This window comes from Hemitrygon akajei, chromosome 9 (genome assembly GCF_048418815.1).
Source record: "Hemitrygon akajei chromosome 9, sHemAka1.3, whole genome shotgun sequence".
Classification (NCBI taxonomy): Eukaryota; Metazoa; Chordata; class Chondrichthyes; order Myliobatiformes; family Dasyatidae; genus Hemitrygon; species Hemitrygon akajei.
The window spans coordinates 173,030,391-173,053,047 of record NC_133132.1 but is presented as its reverse complement, the minus strand read 5'-3'; the positions used below and the strand labels follow the sequence as shown (position 1 = coordinate 173,053,047).

The 22,657-nt window shown below is 42.0% G+C and overlaps 1 protein-coding gene across 5 annotated transcripts in view; it reads right to left on the bottom strand.

The window, feature by feature from the left end:
* The window catches only part of LOC140733761 (four and a half LIM domains protein 2-like), a 55,790-nt gene that overhangs the window by 8,422 nt on the left and 24,711 nt on the right, over positions 1 to 22,657 (bottom strand). For 4 of the 5 annotated variants that reach the window (XM_073057504.1, XM_073057503.1, XM_073057506.1 and 1 more), the window contains 2 exons: positions 2,446 to 2,615; positions 611 to 797 (listed from right to left, as the gene is read on the bottom strand). In XM_073057504.1, the coding sequence (XP_072913605.1) occupies positions 611 to 797; positions 2,446 to 2,615 (357 nt within the window). Of the gene's footprint in view, positions 1 to 610; positions 798 to 2,445; positions 2,616 to 19,500; positions 19,535 to 22,657 lie in introns of those variants that run through there. The other variant, XM_073057507.1, reaches the window with a different exon arrangement.

The following is a 22,657-nucleotide window of genomic DNA, read 5'->3' as shown; positions in this document are numbered from 1 at the left end:
CAGACCAATTCATTGGGTATATTTAAAGGGGATGTTGATAGATTCTTGATGAATCAGGGCATCGAAGGTTAAAGGGAAAAGGCTGGAGAATGGGGTTGAGAGGGATAATAAATCAACCATGATGGAATGACAGAAATAACTCAATGGGCTGAATGACCTCTATGACAGACATAGCACCATCCAGAGACAGAGAAGCAGTTTCAGCGACAGGTTACTATCAATGCAATGCTCCTCAGACAGGATGAAGAGGTCAGTACTCCCCAATGCCATTAGGCTTTACAATTCTACCGCCAGGACTTAAGAACTTTTTAAAAGCTATTATTAATGCTTTTTGAGATAGTGATTTAGATGCATATCATATTTTTTTTACTGAGTTAAGTATTGTATGTAATTAGTTTTGCTACAACAAGTGTATGGGACATTGGAAAAAAAGTTGTATTTCCCCATGGGGATGAATAAAGTATCTATCTATCTATCTATCATGTCTTACGGTGTTATTTTAGTCCCGTTCTGAGGGACCACCATGTCGTCACGTAGCAGTTTTTGCTTACATACTCAATATAATAATTTTGTACATATTTTATATTCATAGAATCACACTCTTACTCACCAGCGATTGCTTGGGAACAGGCAACACACTTCTTGGTGTAGAGCATGGTGAAGCAATCCAGGCAATAAGGGAAGTCGTCCCTCGAGGTGAAGTGATGCCCTGTCAGCTGCATTTTGCATCCAGTACACAACAAGCATTCCCTGTGCCATGGGCGGTCACGGTAACTCACACCTCCAGTCATTATTGGCTGAAGGACACACATGAACACAAAGCTGAACTCAGTGGCCACTGCATTACATACACTGTACACCTGCTCATTCATGCAAATTTCTAATCAGTCAGTCATACGGCAGCAACTCAATGCATAGAGGTGTGCAGACATGGTCAAGAGGTTCAGACAAAACATCAGAATCGGGAAGAAATGGGATCTAGGCAACTTTGACTGTGGAATGATCGTTTGTGCCAGACGGGGTTATTTTGACAATTTCGGAAACTGCTGATTTCTTGGGATTTTCATACACAACCGTCTTTAGAGCTTTCAAAGAATGATGTGAAAAACAAAAAAACATCCAGTGAGTGGCAGTTCTGTGGGTGAAAGTGCCTTGTTAATGTGAGAGGTCAGAGGAGAATGGCCAGACATTCAAGCTGACAGGATTTGATAGAGGTGTATAAAATAATGACGGGTATAGATAGAGTGAATGCAAGCAGGCTTTTTCCACTGAGGCTAGGGGAGAAAAAAACCAGAGGTCATGGGTTAAGGGTGAAGGCGGAAAAGGTTAAATGGAACATGGGGGGGGGGGCTTCTTCATGCAGAGAGCAGTGGGAGTGTGGAATGTACTGCCAGATGAAGTGGCGAATGCAGGCTCACTTTTGACATTTAAGAAAAACTTAGGCAGGTACATGGGTGAGAGGGGTTTGGAGGGATATGGCCCAGGTGCAGGTCAGTGGGACTAGGCAGAAAAATGGTTCGGCACAGCCAAGAAGGGCCAAAAGGCCTGTTTCTGTGCTGTAATGTTCTATGGAAGGAACAATAACCCAAATAACCACCATTATAACAGTGGTGTGCAGAAGAGCATCTCTGAATGCACAACATGTTGAACTTTGAAGTAGATTGGCTATAGCAGCCAAAGACCACACTCCTGTACCTAAAAAAGTTGTGAGTGAGTTTAGAATGTGTTAATACTTTATGGGAAGTTTTCATAAGTCGTCCTTTTATTTTTAAAGACCTGTTTCCATGGCATGGTGGGATCTGCTCCAGTGACACGGTGTATGCATAGCAACAATCGGCAATTTGTTCCTCTCTGGGTTGCAGGACATCTTGCTCAAGCTTAGTCCAGAGTGTAAATTGGAAAATGATAGCCTCCCCCGAATGCTATTCTGATTGAACTGTGCATAATCAGAAGTTTATTTTTGAATGTCATATTAAATGAAGACACTTTTTATGAAACCTAATGAATGTTAATGATCCCTCTGCCTTTCCTCCCTTAAATAGTGAACACAAGAGATTCTGCAGACGCTGAAAATCTTGGACAACACAAACAAAATTCTCGAGTAACTCAGTACATCAGGCAGTATGTATAGTGGGGAATAAACAGTCCGCCATAAGGTACAGTAGGTCAATCAGCCCATCGAGTCTGTTCCACCCGTCTATGATGGGTGATTTATTATCTCTCTCAACCCCAATCTCCCACTTTCTGGCCTTGACATCCATACTAATCAAGAACCTATCAATCTTCACTTTCAATATACCTGAAGACTTGGCCTCTGTGGCTGTCTGTGGCAATGAATTCCACAGATTCACCGCCCTCTGGTTAAAGAAAATCCTCCACATCTCTGTTCAATGACATCCTCAGATTAAAAAGAATGTAATGATCACAGTTTACAGAACTGTGTACCTTCTTGCAGGACGAGCAGGAGTGAGCAAACTGCTTCTCGTAGCAGGATACACAGTAGCTATTATTTTCCTTCGTGATAAAAGTCCTGGTTCCTATTGGCTGCCGGCAGCGTTCACAAACAAAGCACGTTTCATGCCAGATGTTTCCCTTGTATTCCACTTTACGAGACCCTGTCATTAAAACAGAATTCAGAATGCACAGCACTTTCAGACTGCAGATGCTGGAATCGGGAGCAACTTACAGAGCGTTGAATTCAAAATTCAAGATTGTTTAATGTAATTTCTAGTACACAAGCATAAAGGAGAACAAAATAATTTTTACTCTGGATAGGATGCAGCACAAAAAAAATGTAATAAGATAAAGAATGCAATCATAAAAACACAATAAATATAAATACGTCAAATAGTTAATTAGATTGATTATATGCCCATAAAGTGTTGCAGGCACAGGAATGTCTGTACACAAGGTGAATTCAAAGCTTGCTCTGATAAGCATGGCATAACATGAATGAATATGTGTACAATGCATCGATGAGCCGAAAGTTACTGAGGAACACTGCCCACTTGTGATTCACTGATTCATCGCTTCACGCATGTGTAATATCAGAGTGAAGGGAGATAACTTAACAATTGAGTTTCTATTAGTCATGAGGAGCAAGAGCATGCTTCTGATCTGAGGAATTGAAAATTATTTAATATTTATTTTATTTTTACTTGGAGATACAGTGCAGAACTGGCCCTTCCAGCCCAACCAGCTGACCACCCACCAATTTAACACTAGCCTAGTCACAGGACAATTTACAATGATCAGTTAATCTACTAACCAGAACATCTTTAGGCTATGAAAGGAAACCGGAGCACCCGGAGGAAACTCACATGCTCACAGGACAGTACGTACAAACTTCTTCCAGAGAGCATCAGAATTGAACTCCAACCTCCAATGCTTCAAACCGTAATAGCATCGTGCTAACTGCTATGTTACCATGGCACCTGACAGTAGGCAATCTATTTGAAGCAATACACATCAGTACTACAAATGACAGCAAATTTACAAAGGCTTGTGATAAAATCTAAATATTGCATTACAATATGAGATCATAATAATCTAATAATCATCTAGAGGTCTCTCTTCCTTACTAACACATGTATTTAATGAGGGGTACAGGCAGGATAAATCCAAGCAGGCTTTTTTACTGAGGCTGGGTGAAACTACAACCAAAGGATGTGGGTCTCCATTGTGCCCTATCTTTCTATTTATTTAGAGATACAGGGCAGAATATCTGGCTCTGTGAGCTGCACTAGCTAGTAACCCTGGTTTAGCTCTAACCTAATCACAGGACAATAGGCTATGACCAATTAACCTACCTGGTACATCTTTGGACTGTGGGAGGGAACTGGAGCATGTGGAGAAAACTTCCATATACTGCGAGGCGGACATAAGAGGCTGCCGGAATTGAACTCCAACACCCTAAGTTGTAATGGTGTTGTCCTAACCACTAAGTTAAGGGTGAAAGGTGACATATTTAAGGGGAAGCTGAGGGGGGAAACTTCTTCATCAGAGGGTTGTGAGAGTGTGGAACGAGCTGTCAGTGGACAGAGTGGGTTTGATTTCAACATTCAAGAGAAATTTGGCTAGGTACTTGCATGGGAGGAGTAATAGAAACATAGAAAACATACAGCACAATACAGGTCCGTCAGCCCATAAAGCTGTACCGAACATGTCTCTACCTTAGAACTACCTAGGCTTTACCTATAGCCCTCTATTTTAATAAGCTTCATGTACCTGTCCAGGATTCTCTTAAAAGACTCTATCGTATCCACCTCCACCACTGTCGCTGGCAGCCCATTCCATGCACTCACCACTCTCTGTAAAAAACTTACCCCTGACATCTCTTCTGTACCCTCTTCCAAGCACCTTAAAACTGTGCCCTCTCATGCTAGCCACTTCAGCCCCGGGAAAATGCCTCTGATTATCCACATGATCAATGCCTCTCATCATCTTATACACCTCTATCAGGTCACCTCTCATCCTCCGTCACTCCCAGGAGAAAAAGCCGAATTCAGTCAACCTATTCTCATAAGGATATGAAGGGATATGATCCAGGTGCAGATCAATAGAACTAGGTAGAATAACATTTTGGCATGGACTAGATGGACTGAAGGATCTATTTCAGTGCTGTAGTACTCTATGACTCTTGTAGCTTCAGGGTGATGTTAGAAGCAGAAATTGATTCTGTTTTGATCTGGATATTTTTTGGCAGAAGCAGATATCAATCTGAAGAAACTTCGATGAGGTGGCAATATAATCACCATCTCAGGGCAACAATGGATGTCCATTAAATATGGTTTTACCTTGATTGTTCATTCCCCTCCACAGATGCTGCCTGACCTGAGAACATCTTGTATGTGTTTTCCCTTGTTTGAAAATGAAATGCAGATTATTCATTTGGAGGTCCAGCGGTATGATAGTGGCCCGACGCCAGACTCCATGTCCAGCTGTCAGAATCCAGTGACCCGAGGATAGAGGTCAGGCTGGCAATACTGAGGATGAAGATCAGCGATCCCCGTGGTCATCAGGCCCCGAGGACGAGGGTTGGTGCCCCTAGCGGGAGGTAGTGGAGTAGGAAGTGGAAGTGTCTTCTTGTATGTGATCTGTACGTTGTTCTGTTGAACATAATGAACATGCTATGTTGGTGTTGCAAGCATGGTGACAGTTACGGGCTGCCCTCAGCACATCCATAAACTGTGTTTGTTGTTAATGCAAATAACACATTTCACTGGATGTTTCAATGTACTGTATATAAGACCATAAGACAGAGCAGCAGAATTAGGCCATTTGGCCCATTACGTCAGCTCCACCATTCGTTCATGGCTGATCCTTTTTCCCCCTCCTCAGCCCAAATCCCTGGCCTTCTCTCTGACCTTCTTCCCATAACCTTTGGAGCCATGTCCAATCAAGAACCTATCAGTTCCTGCCTTCAATATACCCAGCCACCTGGCCTCCACAGCTGCCTGTGGTAACAAATTCCACAAATTCACAAATGCTGAAGAAATTTCTCTGCATCTCTGTTTTAAATAGATGCTCCTCTACCCTGGGGCTGTGCCCTTTTGTCCTAGACCCTACCACCCCCACCGCTGCCACCATGGGGAACATCCTTTCCACATTTACTCTGTCTAGTCCTTCCAACATTCTAAAAGGTTTCAATGAGGTCCCCCCCCCCATCTTTCTAAGTTGCATCAAATATAGACCCAGAGCTATCAAACGTTCCTCATATGATAATCCTTTCATTCCCGAGATCATCCTTGTGAATTGCCTCAGGGCCCCTCTCCGATGCCAGCACATCTTATCTTAGATGAGGAGTTGAAGTCTGTCCACAATACTCAAGGTCAGGCCTCACCAGTGTCTTGAATGCTAACATTGCAATTACCTTCCTCACCACTGACTCAACCTACAAGCGACCTTTAGGGTGTTCTGCCCAAGGACTCCCAAGTCCCTTTGCATCTCTGGGTTTTGGATTTTCTACTTATTTAGAAAATCTTCTTCACATTTATTTCTTCTACCAAAGTGCATCGCCATACATTTTCCAACATTGCATTTAATTTGCTACTTTCTTGCCCTTTCTCCTCATCTGTCTAAATTCTTCTGCAGCCTGCCTATTTCCCCAACACTACCTGCCCCTCCACCAATCTTTGTATCATCTGCATACTTGGCAACAAAGGCATCTATTTCATCATCTAAATCATTTATATACAGCACAAAAAGAATCGATCCCATACCGACCCCTAAGGAACACGACTAAGGAAAAAGATCCTTTTATTCGCAGTCACTGCCACCTACCAATCAGCCAATGCTCTACCCATGCTAGTAACTTCCCTGTAATACCATGGGCTTTTTACTTGGTAAACAGCCTCATGTTTGGTACCTTGTCAAAGGCCTTCTGAAAGTCCAGATATAAAATATCCACTGTATCCCCTTTATCTATCCTACTTGTAATCTCCGCAAAGAATTCCAACAGGTTCATCAGGGAAGATTTTCCCTTAAAGAAACTATGCTGACTTTGTCCTGTCTTGTCCTGTGTCACCAAGTACTCCACAACTTCATCCTTAACAATTGACTCCAACATCTTCCCAACCACTGAGGTCAGACTAACTGGTCTGTAATTTCCTTTCTGCTGCTTTCCTCCTTTCTTAAAGAGTGGAGTGACTTTAGCAATTTCCAGTCCTCTGGCATCATGCCAGACTCCAAATTTTTTGAAAGATTATTTCAAGTGCCTCCACAATCTCTACTGCTACCTCTTTCAGAACCCTAGGCTGCTGTTCACTTGGTCCGGGTGATTTATGTATCCTTAGGTCTTTCAGTTTTTTGAGCACCTTCTCCCTTGCAATAGTAACTGCACTCACTTCTCTTCCCTCACACCCTTCAACACTTGGCACACTGCTAGTGTCTTCCACAGTGAAGACTGATGCAAAATATTCATTTAGTTCATCTGCCATCTCCTTGTCCCCTTATTATTTCTCCAGCCACATATTCTAACGGTCTTATGTCCACTCTCATCTCTTTTTTTTTTACACACTTGGAAAAAATTTGATATTGTTTGCTAGCTTGCTTTCATATTTCATTGTTTCCCTCCTAATGATTATTTTAGTTGCTCTCTGTAGGTTTTTCAAAGCTTCCCAATTCTCTTTCCTGCTAATTTTTGTATTGTTTTATGCACTCTTTTTTGCTATGACATTAGCTTTGACTTCCCTTGACAATCAAGGTTATATGAGTTTGCCATTTGAGTATTTCTTCATTTTTTGAATACATCTATCATGCACCTCCCTCATTTTTCCCAGAAACTCATACAATTGCTGTTCTGCTGTCATCCCTGCCAGCCTCTCCTTCCAATTTACTTTGACCAACTTCTCTCTCATACCATTGTAATTTCCTTTCATAGAACATAGAATAGTACAGCACATTACAGGCCCTTCGGCCCACAATGTTGTGCCGACCCTCAAACCCTGCCTCCCATATAACCCCCCACCTTAAATTCCTCCATATACCTGTCTAGTAGTGTCTTAAACTTCACTAGTGTATCTGCCTCCAACACTGACTCAGGCAGTGCATTCCACGCACCAACCACACTCTGAGTGAAAAACCTTCCTCTAATATCCCCCTTGAACTTCTCTCCCCTTACCTTAAAGCCATGTCCTCTTGTACTGAGCAGTGGTGCCCTGGGGAAGAGGCGCTGGCTGTCCACTCTGTCTATTCCTCTTAATATCTTGTACACCTCTATCATGTCTCCTCTCATCCTCCTTCTCTCCAAAGAGTAAAGCTCCCTTAATCTCTGATCATAATCCATACTCTCTAAACCAGGCAGCATCCTGGTAAATCTCCTCTGTACCCTTTCCAGTGAGGCGACCAGAACTGGACACAGTACTCCAAATGTGGCCTAACTAGAGTTTTATACAGCTGCATCATTACATCGCGACTCTTAAACTCTATCCCTCGACTTATGAAAGCTAACACCCCATAAGCTTTCTTAACTACCCTATCTACCTGTGAGGCAACTTTCAGGGATCTATGGACATGTACCCCCAGATCCCTCTGCTCCTCCACACTACCAAGTATCCTGCCATTTACTTTGTACTCTGCCTTGGAGTTTGTCCTTCCAAAGTGTACCACCTCACACTTCTCTGGGTTGAACTCCATCTGCCACTTCTCAGCCCACTTCTGCATCCTATCAATGTCTCTCTGCAATCTTTGACAATCCTCTACACTATCCACAACACCACCAACCTTTGTGTCGTCTGCAAACTTGCCAACCCACCCTTCTACCCCCACATCCAGGTCATTAATAAAAATCACAAAAAGTAGAGGTCCCAGAACAGATCCTTGTAGGACACCACTAGTCACAACCCTCCAATCTGAATGTACTCCCTCCACCACAACCCTCTGCCTTCTGCAGGCAAGCCAATTCTGAATCCACCTGGCCAAACTTCCCTGGATCCCATGCCTTCTGACTTTCTGAATAAGCCTACCATGTGGAACCTTGACAAATACCTTACTAAAATCCATGTAGATCACATCCACTGCACTACCCTCATCTATATGCCTGGTCACCTCCTCAAAGAACTCTATCAGGCTTGTTAGGCACGATCTGCCCTTCAGAAAGCCATGCTGACTGTCCCTGATCAGACCATGATTCTCTAAATGCCCATAGATCCTATCTCTAAGAATCTTTTCCAACAGCTTTCCCACCACAGACGTAAGGCTCACTGGGTCTATAATTACCTGGACTATCCCTACTACCTTTTTTGAACAAGGGGACAACATTTGCCTCCCTCCAATCCTCCGGTACCATTCCTGTGGACAACGAGGACATAAAGATCCTAGCCAGAGGTTCAGCAATCTCTTCCCTTGCCTCGTGGAACAGCCTGGGGAATATTCTGTCAGGCCCCGGGGACTTATCCGTCCTAATGTATTTTAACAACTCCAACACCTCCTCTCCCTTAATATTAACATGCTCCAGAACATCAACCTCACTCATATCGTCCTCACCATCATCAAGTTCCCTCTCAGTTGTGAATACCGAAGAGAAGTATTCATTGAGGATCTCGCTCACTTCCACAGCCTCCAGGCACATCTCCCCACTTTTATCTCTAATCGGTCCTACCTTCACTCCTGTCATCCTTCTGTTCTTCACATAATTGAAGAATGCCTTGGGGTTTTCCTTTATCCTACTCACCAAGGCCTTCTCATGCTCCCTTTTTGCTCTTCTCAGCCCCTTCTTAAGCTCCTTTCTTGCTACCCTATATTCCTCAATAGACCCATCTGATCCTTGCTTCCTAGACCTCATGTATGCTGCCTTCTTCCACCTGACTAGATTTTCCACTTCACTTGTCACCCATGGTTCCTTCACCCTACCATTCTTTATTTTCCTCACCGGGACAAATTTATCCCTAACATCCTGCAAGAGATCCTTAAACATCGACCACATGTCCATAATACATTGCCCTGCAAAAACATCATCCCAATTCACACCCGCAAGTTCTAGACTTATAGGCTCATAATTTGCCCTTCCCCAATTAAAAATTTTCCTGTCCGCTCTGATTCTATCCTTTTCCATGATAATGCTAAAGGCCAGGGAATGGTGATCACTGTCCCCCAGATGCTCACCCACTGACAGATCTGTGACCTGACCCGGTTCATTACCTAATACTAGATCCAGTATGGCATTCCCCCTAGTCGGCCTGTCAACATACTGTGACAGGAATCCGTCCTGGACACACTTAACAAACTCTGTCCCATCTAAACCCATGGAATTAATCAAGTGCCAATCAATATTAGGGAAGTTAAAGTCACCCATGATAACAACCCTGTTATTTTTGCACCTTTCCAAAATCTGCCTCCCAATCTGCTCCTCGGTATCTCTGCTGCTACCAGGGGGCCTATAGAAAACCCCCAGTAGAGTAACTGCTCCCTTCCTGTTCCTGAACTGTTTCCTCCACTGAAATACTGCTATCAGATTTTGGTATATCGACCGCTAACCCCCTATCAAATTTCAGGTTGAACTCAATCATGTTGTGATCACTGGCTCCTAAGGGGTCTTTTTCCTTAAGCTCCCTTATCACCTCTGGTTGATTACATGACACCCAATGCAGCATACCTGATCCCTAGTAGGCTTAATGCCAAACTGTTCTAAAAAGCCATCTTGTAGTCATTCAACAAACTCAGTCTCTTGAGATCCATTACCAGCCTGATTTTCCCAATCAAACTGCATGTTGAAATCTCATAACATTGCCCTTTTGACAGCCCTATCTCTTTCCTGTTGTAATCTGTGGTCTGCATCCCAGCTGCTGTTGGAATGCCTGTATATAATTCCCATCAGAGTCCTTTTACCCTTGCGGTTTCTTAACTCAACCCACAAGGATTCAACATCTTCTGATCCTCTGTCACATTGTTTAACTGATTTGATGCCATTCTTTACCAGCCAAGCCACATCAACCCTTCTGCCTACCTTCCTATCCCTCCAATACAACGTGTAACCCTGAACATTCAGCTCCCAACAACAATCATCTGTCAGCCACGATTCAGTGATGTCACAACATACAAACGTGTGTATAACCATATAACAATTACAGCACGGAAACAGGCCATCTCGGCCCTTCTAGTCTGTGCCGAACACTTACTCTCACCTAGTCCCACTGACCTGCACTCAGCCCATAACCCTCCATTCCTTTCCTGTCCATATACCTATCCAATTTAGCTTTAAATGACAATACTGAACCTACCTCTACCACTTCTACTGGAAGCTCGTTCCACACAGCTACCACTCTCTGAATAAAGAAATTCCCTCTCGTGTTTCCCTTAAACTTTTGCCCCCTAACTCTCAACTCATGTCCTCTTGTTTGAATCTCCTCTACTCTCGATGGAAAAAGCCTATCCACGTCAACTCTATATATCCCCCTCATAATTTTAAATACCTCTATCAAGACCCCCCTCAACCTTCTAAGCTCCAAAGAATAAAGACCTAACTTGTTCAACCTTTCCCTGTAACTTAGGTGCTGAAACCCAGGTAACATTCTAGTAAATCTTCTCTGTACTCTCTCCATTTTGTTGACATCTTTCCTATAATTCGGTGACCAGAACTGTACACAATACTCCAAATTCGGCCTTACCAATGCCTTGTACAATTTTAACATTACATCCCAACTTCTATACTCAATGCTCTGATTTATAAAGGCCAACATGCCAAAAGCTTTCTTCACCACCCTATCCACATGAGATTCCACCTTCAGAGAACTATGCACCATTATTCCTAGATCACTCTGTTCTACTGCATTCCTCAATGCCCTACCATTTACCATGTATGTCCTATTTGGATTATTCCTACCAAAATGTAGCACCTCACACTTATCAGCATTAAACTCCATCTGCCATCGTTCATCCCGCTCTTCTAACTGGCCTAAATCACTCTGCAAGCTTTGAAAACCTACTTCATTATCCACAACGCCACCTGTCTTAGTATCATCTGCATACTTATTAATCCAATTTACCACCCCATCATCCAGATCATACCCAACAATCTGTAATAGCACAACAAGATCATCTACCTTATTTCTTATACTCCATGCATGTAGATATTACACTTTGAGTACTGTATTTGCTATCCTTTTTGATTCTGCATCACTAATGCACTGATACTCACCCTGCTGGCTGCTATTTTGTCCTATCATTTACCTGCCCTTCCTAATAGTCTGACTGCGTGTTATCTTTGATTGTTTACTATCCTGACACCCTTCATTCCAGTTCCCATCCTGCTGCCAAATTAGATTAAACCCTTCCCAACAGCTCCAACAAACCTGTCTGCAAGAACATTGCCCCCTTCAGATTCAAGTGCAACCTGTCCCTTTTGAACAGGCCATACCTCCCCTAGAAGAGATCGAAGTGATCCAGGAACCTGAAGCCTTGCCCCCTGCAGCATCTTCTCAGCCACATAGTTATCTGTCAGATCATGGTACTTCTACCCTCGCTGGTATGTGGCACAGGCAGCAACAGAGAAATTGCCACCTTGGAGGTCCTGCTTCTCAGCTTTCTGCCTAACTCTTAAAATTCTCTTTCCAGGACCTCTTTGTTTTTCCTTCCTTTGTCATTGGTACTAATATGTACTAAGACATCTGGCTGCTCTCTGTCCCCTCCAAAATGCTGAGGAGGAGACATTCCTGACCCCGGCACCTGGGAGGCAAAATACCATTCAGGTGTCCCATTGGCATCCACAAAATCTCCTGTCTGTTCCCCTCACTATTAAGCCCCCTATCACTACTGCTCCTCTCTTCTCCCTCTTTCCCTTCTGCACCACGGACCCATGCCCAGTGCCAGTAACCCGGGCTCCATGACATTCCCCCGAAGGTCATCCCCCCACACCAGTATCCAAAATGGTATACTCGTTTTTGAGGGGAATGGCCACAGGGGTGCTCTGTGGTAACCGCCTATATACATTTCTCCTGACAGACACCCAGCAACCTGCCTCCAGCAACTTCGGGGTGATTACTTCCCTGTAACTCTGATCGATGATCTCCTCACACTCCCGTACAAGCTAAAGGTCATCCAGCTGCTGCTCCTGATCCCTGACACGGTCTTCAAGGAGCTGCAGCCGGATGCAGTTCACACAGATGTAGCTCCCTGGGAGTAGATGTGACTAATAAATCTAATAGTATGTTTAACTGTTGTAGGATAGATGGAGGGCAAATTTATAAATAATAATAACTTATTTATAGAGCACTTTTCATACAGCTGATGCCGTTCAATGGGATAAAGTGCAAACATGGAAATAAAAGACAAAAATATGTTAAAAGGAATATTAAACAGGCTTTGAGCTGGCATTTAAAAGTGTCAACTGTGCTTGCATCTCAGAGTTTTCGGTATTGAGTCCCACAGTTTCAGAGTGTAGTTCAGAAAAGCTGACCTTCCAGTTACCTTTTGAGGGAGATTGTTTAATTTTAAGAGAGTGACAGAAAAAGAACTGAGAGCCTGAGCAAATTTGTAAAATGAAAGCAATTCCGTCATGTGCTCCGGTCCCTGACCATTGAGAGATTTAAAAAGCCAAGGGAGAAGTGGTCATTTGCGGCTTGGCTAAGAGAAGATCTCTGACTGAGGGCAATGTCACGGTAATGACAGACTGCTTCAAGGAAAGGACCTTGAGTGCTCAACATATTCCACAGAAAGACAAGTACTGCAGGTTTCCATGGCAACGCCAGTAAGTGGAATGGAATTAAAACAAAATGCTTAATAGGAGACATGTTCAGCTGCACAGAGAATGAGGGTAGCTGGTCTTCTGGTTGTCTAGCAAGCACAATGATTTAAAAAATGCTGATTTGGTTCAGGTCACACAAGGACAATTTTAATTAAACAATAGAACATTAGAAAGTTTTTGGTGAGAACAGGTCCAACAAAGCCTGCCAAATTCCATTTCACATGTTGTGCTGAAATAGCTATCGAGTTTAGATTTGCAAGTCTCTAAGGTACTGCTCTGAACTACACAACTAGGTAGTTTGTTCCATGTGTCTACAACTCGCTGTTTAAAGAAATGCTTCCTGATGTTAGTCTGAAATCTCCCCTTAACCAGTTTCCACTTCTGGCCCCACGTCCTTGATGATGGATTAATTTTGAAGTAGCAGCTGGTATCCAACTTACTTATATTCTTAATGATTTTGAACACTTTTATCATGTCTCCTCTCATTCTACATCTACTTAGGCTAAAAAGATTTAATTCTTTCAATCTTTCTTCACAGATCATACCCTGTAGACCTGGAACGAGTCTTGTCGCCCTTCTCTGGACTCTCCAGTGTCTTCACATCCCTCACACAAAATGGTACAGAGTACGCAAGGTGTGGCCTCACAAGCGCATTATACAGCTTAACGAGAGCGTCTCTAGACTTGAATTCCATTGAGCGCATTATTCTATTAGCCTCCCTAATCGCTTCTGTGCATTGTTTAGATGTTGATAGCGATGAGTCTACTGGGATGCCCAAATCCTTCTCATACAGTGCACTTTCTACTCAAGACCCCCACTGCATATTTATATCAAATATTTCTACTTCCTATTTTTTTTACATTTCTACTCCCTACATTTACTTACATTACATTTCATCTGTCATTTATCTGCCTACATCTGGATTTTGTTTAGATTTGTGTTGATTCTGCTGCCTGAATGTTATCAGCCCATCCCCTAATTTTGTGTCATCGGCAAACTTTACTAGTTGAATTATTTCCATCATTAATATAAATTAAAAACAGCAGTGGCTGCAAAACCGATTCCTGCAGGACCCCAGTTTTAACAGCTTCTAGGTGTGAAAATGATCCTCTCACCATAACTCATTGTTTTCTGTTTTTTGGGTCAATTCTGCTCAATTCAATTGAAACTCTTAGACTAAAGAATAGCATTATTTGTCACATGTACGTCAAAGCCAGCAGTGAAATGCACTGATTGCTTCAACGACCAACAGAGTCTGCGGATAGTGCTGGGGGCTGCCCACAGGTACCACGTGCTTCCAGCAGCAACACTGCAGGCCCACAACTTACTAATCCTGTACGACTTTCATATGTGGGAGTAAACCCCAGAATGCCACCTGTCACACTGTTGGGTTTTGGTCAGGGTCACGTGCCCTTATGAGGGTATGGACTTAAAAAGTCAGACGGCAGGCCACAATAGCCCATTCAGTGCAAAGGTGTTTATTGTGTGCCAGAGGTGGAAACTTTTAGAAAAGGTGCAGATATATACCATCAGACCTTTAGGAGTACAGCTCCAATACATCTCGCCTCACCACACCCTCTCTCCCTTCCCTACTTACACCAAAGTGACCCTTTAAGTAAGGATCTCCTTACTCTAGGAGAAAATGGAGCGCGAGGGAGATGTTACCATGAGCCTGAACAATTACATAAAAACAAAACACAGGAATTCACATCCTTTTTCACAATCACAAATCTTCACAAATATATTTCTCACAATAAGATTCCAATGACAAAACAGTCAATAACTAATCATTTTCTAGGAGCCAGCACTTTACCCTATCCCCTAAAATGAACTCTTCCTCAGAGCCAGCACCGAACACGAGTCCTCACGAAAAGGCACCTTTCCAAGACATCCCAGTGGCAGGATTTGAACACGGGAGAGGCAATCTTTAAGAGAAGAGTTGCCTGGGCTCGGCTCGGAGTGGTGGTCGCTGGCACTGGACTGTGATTGGTGGGGAGATGTTGGCATGCAGTGTAGGTTCAGGTAGTGTAGAGGATCTGGTAAAGGAATCAGAAATGGAGGGTTCAGGAGAGTGCAGGTTTGCAGGGAGAGGTTGGAATGAAATTGAATCTAGATCTGGAAAACAGAAAAAGAAACATACGAGGGGTGATTGATAAGTTCGTGGCCTAAGATAGAAGGAGACAATTTTAGAAAACCTAGCACATTTATTTTTCAACATAGTCCCCTCCTACATTTACACACTTAGTCCTGCGGTCATGGAGCATACAGATCTTGGACCTCCAGAAAGAGTCCACAGCAGGGGTGATTGATAAGTTTGTGGCCCAAGGTAGAAGGAGATGAGTTATACAGCTCTCGTTACATGCACATGCACGTCAACTCTTTGAGTGATTATGTAGAAAGTTTGAAGTTAATAACTCATCAGTTAATAACTCATGGGGGGGTGATTGATAAGTTTGTGGCCTAAGGTAGAAGGAAGTGAGTTATTAACTTCAAATTACGTAAATTTGTACCGGAACAATCTTCTTCTTCTTGCAGACTGCATCAGGTTTTCCTCCAGGATTTCCCTGCATTTTGCTGCATTCATTTTACCCTCTACCTTCACAAGCCTTCCAGATCCTGCTACAGTGAAGCATCCCCACAGCCTGATGCAGCCACCACAATCTTCACAGTAGGAATGATGTGTTTTTGATGATGTGTGGTGTTCTGCTTACACCAAACATAACATTTAGTCTGATAGCCTAAAAGCTCAATTTTGGTTTCGTCAGACCATAGAACCTTTTTCCAGCTGACTTCAGATTCTCTCATATGCCTTCTGGCAAACTCTAGCCGAGATTTCACATGAGATTTTTTCAACAGTGGCTTTCTCTTTGCCACTGTCCCGTAAAGCTGGGACTGGTGAAAGACCCGGGCAACAGTTGTTTTACACAGAGTCTGTCCCATCTCAGCCAATGAAGGTTGCAACTCCTCCAAATTTGTCATACATCTCCTGGTGGTCTCCCTCACTAGTCCCCTTCTTGCACAGTCACTCAGTCTTTGAGGGCAACCTTCTCCAGGCAGATTTACAGCTGTGCCATATTCTTTCCACTTCTTTTGTCAACTGTATTCCAAGGGATACTAGCTGACTTGGAAATGATCTTGTATCTATCTCCTGACTTGTATTTTTCAATAACCTTTTCGCAGAGCTGCTTCGAGTGCACTTTTATCTCCATCATGTAGGTTTTGCCAGGATACTGACTCACCAGCAGTTGGACTTTCCAGATTCAGGTGTATTTTTACTACAATCAATCGAAACACCTTGACTGCCCACAGGCGATCTCCATTTAACTGATTATGTGACTTCTAAACCAATTGGCAGCAGCAGTGATGATTTGGTGTGTCGTATTAAATGGGGGGAATACTTATGCAATCAATAATTTTGTGTTTTATGTTTGTAATTAGTTTAGATCACTTTGTAGAGATCTGTTTTCACAGTGTTAAAAAAAAGCCAGATTAAATCCATTGTGATTCAATATTGTAAAACAATAAAACAAAACTTCCGGGTGAGGGTGAATAATTTTTATAGGCACTGTATATTGTGATAGTATTAGAAGGGATATTAAAGTTGGAGATATTTGGGGAATGATTAAGAAAATGGGGAGATTCGTAGAGTTAATAACATTCCGGTTTTGATTAATGAAGGTAATATGATGGTGACTGCGATAGAGAAGGTGGAGTTACTGGCTCAGTCATTGGCAGCATTTTAAATGAAGAAGTTAAACAATGTTTCTAAGTGAATACCCTGAGGTGTTGGCAGTCAGCTGTAGCAATGATAGTATCTCTAATGCAGAGTTTTCTTTCTGTGCATTTAAGCCTATTATTAATGCAGGTCAGACGTCTCCAGGAAAGGATGATATATGTTATTGTATGATTAGTTATATGACTGACAACTCTCTTGAGATAATATTAACATTTTTGAATCATAATGGAAGGTTAGGCCATCTCTCTTCCTCATGGATGAGGAAAGCTGTCAACAAAATAGAGAGAGTACAGAGAAGATTTACTAGAATGTTACCTGGGTTTCAGCACCTAAGTTACAGGGAAAGGTTGAACAAGTTAGGTCTTTATTCTTTGGAACGTAAAAGGTTGAGGGAGGACTTGATAGAGGTATTTAAAATTATGATTGGGATAGATAGAGTTGATGTGGATAGGCTTTTTCCATTGAGAGTAGGGGAGATTCAAACAAGAGGACATGAGTTGAGAGTTAGGGGGCAAAAATTTAAGGGTAACACGAGGGGGAATTTCTTTACTCAGAGAGTGGTAGCTGTGTGGAACGAGCTTTCAGTCGAAGTGGTAGAGGCAGGTTCGTTATTGTCATTTAAAGCAAAATTGGATAGGTATATGGACAGGAAAGGAATGGAGGGTTATGGGCTGAGTGCGGTCAGTGGGACTAGGTGAGAGTAAGCATTCGGCACGGACTAGAAGGGCCGAGATGGCCTGTTTCCGTGCTGTAATTGTTATATGGTTATATGGAAAATGGCATTAGTAGTGCCTATTCTAAAACCTGGGAAACCACCATCAAATCTTTCTAGTTATAAACCAATATCATTAATACCTTATTGTGTAAACTTAAGGAATGTATGGTAATAGAGCAGTTGAATAATATTTTGGAAAAGAGGTGATATGGCATTTTATCAGAGTGGATTTTGGAAGGGTGGAATGACTTTGGATTCAGTTTTATGTTTGGGAAGACGATATTAGGAAAGTACAGGGAAATAAGAAGTTGTAATAGCAGTATTTTTGATATTGAAAAGGCATATGATATGTTATGGAAGGAAGGTCTTTTGATTAAATTATGGATATTAGGAGTGAGGTGAAAATTGTGTAATTTCTTTCTGCGATTTTTATTCAGACGATCTGCAGGTGAGGGTGGGCAAGGTACTGTATATCTGGGACTCCGCAAAGCAGTGGTTGTAACCTTTTATTACAAATATTATAATTAACAATATTTTCTCTGAGATTAGGTACTGGGGTGCGTAATTCACTGAATGCAGATGATGGAGCTTTATGAATTAGAAGCAGAAATTTCAATTTTATTGTATATAAGATGCAATTAGCAATTATTAAGTTTGAACAGCAGGCAAATAATCAGAGATTTAAGCTTTCAGTAACTAAAACACAAGTTACACTGACATGCAAAAGTTTGCGCACTGCTGGTCAAAATTTCCGTTACTGTGAATAGTTAAGTGAATAGAAGATGAACTGATCTCCAAAAGTCATAAAGTTATAGACGAAATTTTAAGCAAGATTAGTGTATTATTTTTGTTCTGCACAATTTTAAAGTGAAAAAAAGGAAAGGAGCACCATGCTAAAGTTCGGGCACCCCAAGAGATTTGAGCTCTCAGATAACTTTTACCAAGGTCTCAGACCTTAATTAGCTAGTTAAGGCTATGGCTTGTTCACAATCATCATTAGAAAAGGCCAGGTGATGCAAATTTCAAAGCTTTATAAATACCCTGACTTCTCAAACCTTGTCCCAACAATCAGCAGCCATGGGATCCTCTAAGCAGCTGCCTAGCACTCATGCTTTGGGCTTGTGTTGCAACCAGTGGCACGGGGAACATTTCACTGGTAGAGGGAAGAATGAATTCAGTTAAATACCAGCAAATTCTGGAAGTAAACATCACACTGTCTGTAAAAAAAAAAGCTGAAGGTGAAAAGAGGATGGCTTCTACAGCAGGATAATGATCCTAAACACACCTCAAAATCCACAATGGACTACCTCAAGAGGTGCAAGCTGAAGGTTTTGCCATGGTCCTCACAGTCCCCCGACCTAACCATCATCGAAAATCTGTGGATAGACCTCAAAAGAGTAGTGTATGCAAGACGGCTCATGAATCTCACAGAACTAGATAGATAGATAGATAGATAGATAGATAGATACTTTATTCATCCCCATGGGGAAATTCAACATTTTTTCCAATGTCCCATACACTTGTTGTAGCAAAAACTCATTACATACAATACTTAACTCAGTAATAATATGATATGCATCTAAATCACTAACTCAAAAAGCATTAATAATAGCTTTAAAAAAAAAGTTCTTAAGTCCTGGCAGTTGAATTGTAAAGCCTAATGGCATTGGGGAGTATTGACCTCTTCATCCTGTCTGAGGAGCATTGCATCGACAGTAACCTGTCGCTGAAACTGCTTCTCTGTCTCTGGATGGTGCTATGTAGAATGGGCGAAAATCCCCCAAACAAGAATTGAAAGACTCTTAGCTGGTTACAGAAAGCGTTTACAAGCTGTGATACTTGCCAAAGGGGGTGTTACTAAGTACTGACCATGCATGGTGCCCAAACTTTTGCTTCGGGCCCTTTTCCTTTCTTATTATTTTGAAACTGTAAAAGATGGAAATAAAAAAGTAATTTTGCTTAAAATATTAAAGCAATGTGTCATCTTTAACTTTATGCCTTTAGGAAATCAGATCATCTTTTACTTGCTTAGCTATTCACAGTAGCAGAAATTTTGACCAGGGGTGCCCAAACTTTTACATGCCACTGTGTGTGTTTTACAAAGAGGATCAATAGACTTGCACTTGATTTGAAATTCTACAGTTAAACTCTTGAAGCAATGTCAGTGGTAAGATTTCTCAGCATGTGGCTGGATAATAAGCTGACATGGAAGCACTGTATCAGTAAAATCATTGGTAAATGCAAAGGAGCATTAAATATTCTCAGATATCTAAGTGGATATCCTTAGGGGGTTTCATGAAAATCTTTATTGACCATTTATGTTTGTTCAATTAGCTCATGCTTGATTATGACTGTGTGGCTTATGGATCAGCTTCATCTTCAACTTTAAAGTGTTTGGATGTGATACAAGCACAGACTTTAAGATTGTGTTGTGGTGCAATAAAGTCGTCCCAGTTTTGGCTTTACTGGTTGAAGTAGGACAATTACCCTTCCACTTGAGCAAGTTGAATTTAACACTCTGGATTAATTTGAGGGGGCAAAGAAATGATCATCCTGTTAAAGGTGTGTTGGAGTACTGCTGGGAACATCACAAGAAGACTGTTTTTAGTTTTGGCTGGCTGAGTTTGTATCACATTAGGAATATGGGTTTGCTAGATTACGCTGTATATCCCATAGTAGCTGCCTTGGTAACGCCACCTTGTATTTTCGGTTTGCAGAATTTAATAAAGTCCAAGGATCCTGATACACTTGAGAGTCCACGGGTCCATCAATGTGTTAAGGAAAATTATTATGATATGTTAACCATTTTTACTGATGGATCAAAAGATAATTTAACTGGGAATGTTGGTGTGGCTGTTTACCGACTTACAGGTAATGATAAAAAAAATGTCTTACTAACCATTTATCAGTTTCTACAGCACAAGTATTTGCGTGGAGATATTTGCATGTCATTCTGCATAGGTACGTTCCAATGAGACAGGGAAAGGATGGTAGGGTACAGGAACCATGGTGTACAAAGGCTGTTGAAAATCTGGTCAACATAAGATATAAATAATTTTTCTTACTATAATTGTAACATAAACTCTTGACTTTCTTTGGTAAATATGTGGTGGAAAATTACTAATTAGATTTGGATGTACCTCATTTCTTCTGCAGTCAAGAGTAATTTATAGAAACATAGAAACATAGAAAATAGGTGCAGGAGTAGGCCATTCGGCCCTTCAAGCCTGCACCGCCATTCAGTATGATCATGGCTGATCATCCAACTCAGAACCCTGTACCTGCTTTCTCTCCATACCCCCTGATCCCTTTAGCCACAAGGGCCATATCTAACTTCCTCTTAAATATAGCCAATGAACCGGCCTCAACTGTTTCCTGTGGCAGAGAATTCCACAGATTCACCACTCTCTGTGTGAAGAAGTTTTTCCTCATCTCGGTCCTAAAAGGCTTCCCCTTTATCCTTAAACTGTGACCCCTCGTTCTGGACTTCCCCAACATCAGAAACAATCTTCCTGCATCTAGCCTGTCCAATCCCTTTAGAATTTTATACATTTCAATAAGATCCCCCCTTAATCTTCTAAATTCCAGTGAGTATAAGCCTAGTCGATCCAGTCTTTCTTCATATGAAAGTCCTGCCATCCCAGGATTCAATCTGGTGAACCTTCTCTGTACTCCCTCTATGGCAAGAATGTCTTTCCTCAGATTAGGGGACCAAAACTGCACACAATATTCTAGGTGCAGTCTCACCAAGGTCTTGTACAACTGCAGTAGAACCTCCCTGCTCCTGTACTCAAATCCTTTTGCAATGAATGCCAACATACCATTTGCCTTTTTCACCCCCTGCTGTACCTGCATGCCCACCTTCAATGACTGGTGCACAATGTCACCCAGGTCTCGTTGCATCTCCTCTTTTCCTAATCGGCCTCCGTTCAGATAATAATCTGTTTTCATGTTCTTGCAACCAAAGTGGATAATCTCACATTTATCCACATTAAATTGCATCTGCCATGAATTTGCCCACACACCTAACCTATCCAAGTCACCCTGCATCCTTTTAGCATCCTCCTCACAGCTCACACTGCCGCCCAGCTTCGTGTCATCCGCAAACTTGGAGATGCTACATTTAATTCCCTCGTCTAAATCATTAATATATATTGTAAACAACTGGGGTCCCAGCACTGAGCCTTGCGGTACCCCACTAGTCACTGCCTGCCATTCTGAAAAGTTCCCATTTACTCCCACTCTTTGTTTCCTGTCTGCCAACCAATTCTCTATCCACATCAATACCATACCCCCAATACCGTGTGCTTTAAGTTTGCACACTAATCTCCTGTGTGGGACCTTGTCAAAAGCCTTTTGAAAATCTAAATATACCACATCCACTGGCTCTCCCCTATCCACTCTACTAGGTACATCTTCAAAAAATTCTATAAGATTCGTCAGACATGATTTTCCTTTCACAAATCCATGCTGACTTTGTCCGATGATTTCACCTCTTTCCAAATGTGCTGTTATCACATCTTTGATAACCGACTGTAGCATTTTCCCCACCACCGATGTCAGACTAACCTGTCTATAATTCCCCAGTTTCTCTCTCCCTCCTTTTTTAAAAAGTGGAGTTACATTAGCCACCCTTCAATCCTCAGGAGCTAATCCAGAATCTAAGGAGTTTTGAAAAATTATCACTAATGCATCCATTATTTCTTGGGCTACTTCCTTAAGCACTCTGGGATGCAGACCATCTGGCCCTGGGGATTTATCTGCCTTTAATCCCTTCAATTTACCTAACACCACTTCGCTACTAACATGTATTTCCCTCAGTTCCTCCATCTCTCTAGATCCTCGGTCCCTTACTATTTCCGGAAGATTACTTATGTCCTCCTTAGTGAAGACAGAACCAAAGTAGTTATTCAATTGGTTTGCCATTTCTTTGTTCCCTATGATCAATTCAGCTGTTTTTGACTGTAAAGGACCTACATTTGTCTTGACCATTTTTTTTTTCTTTTCACATATCTATAAAAGCTTT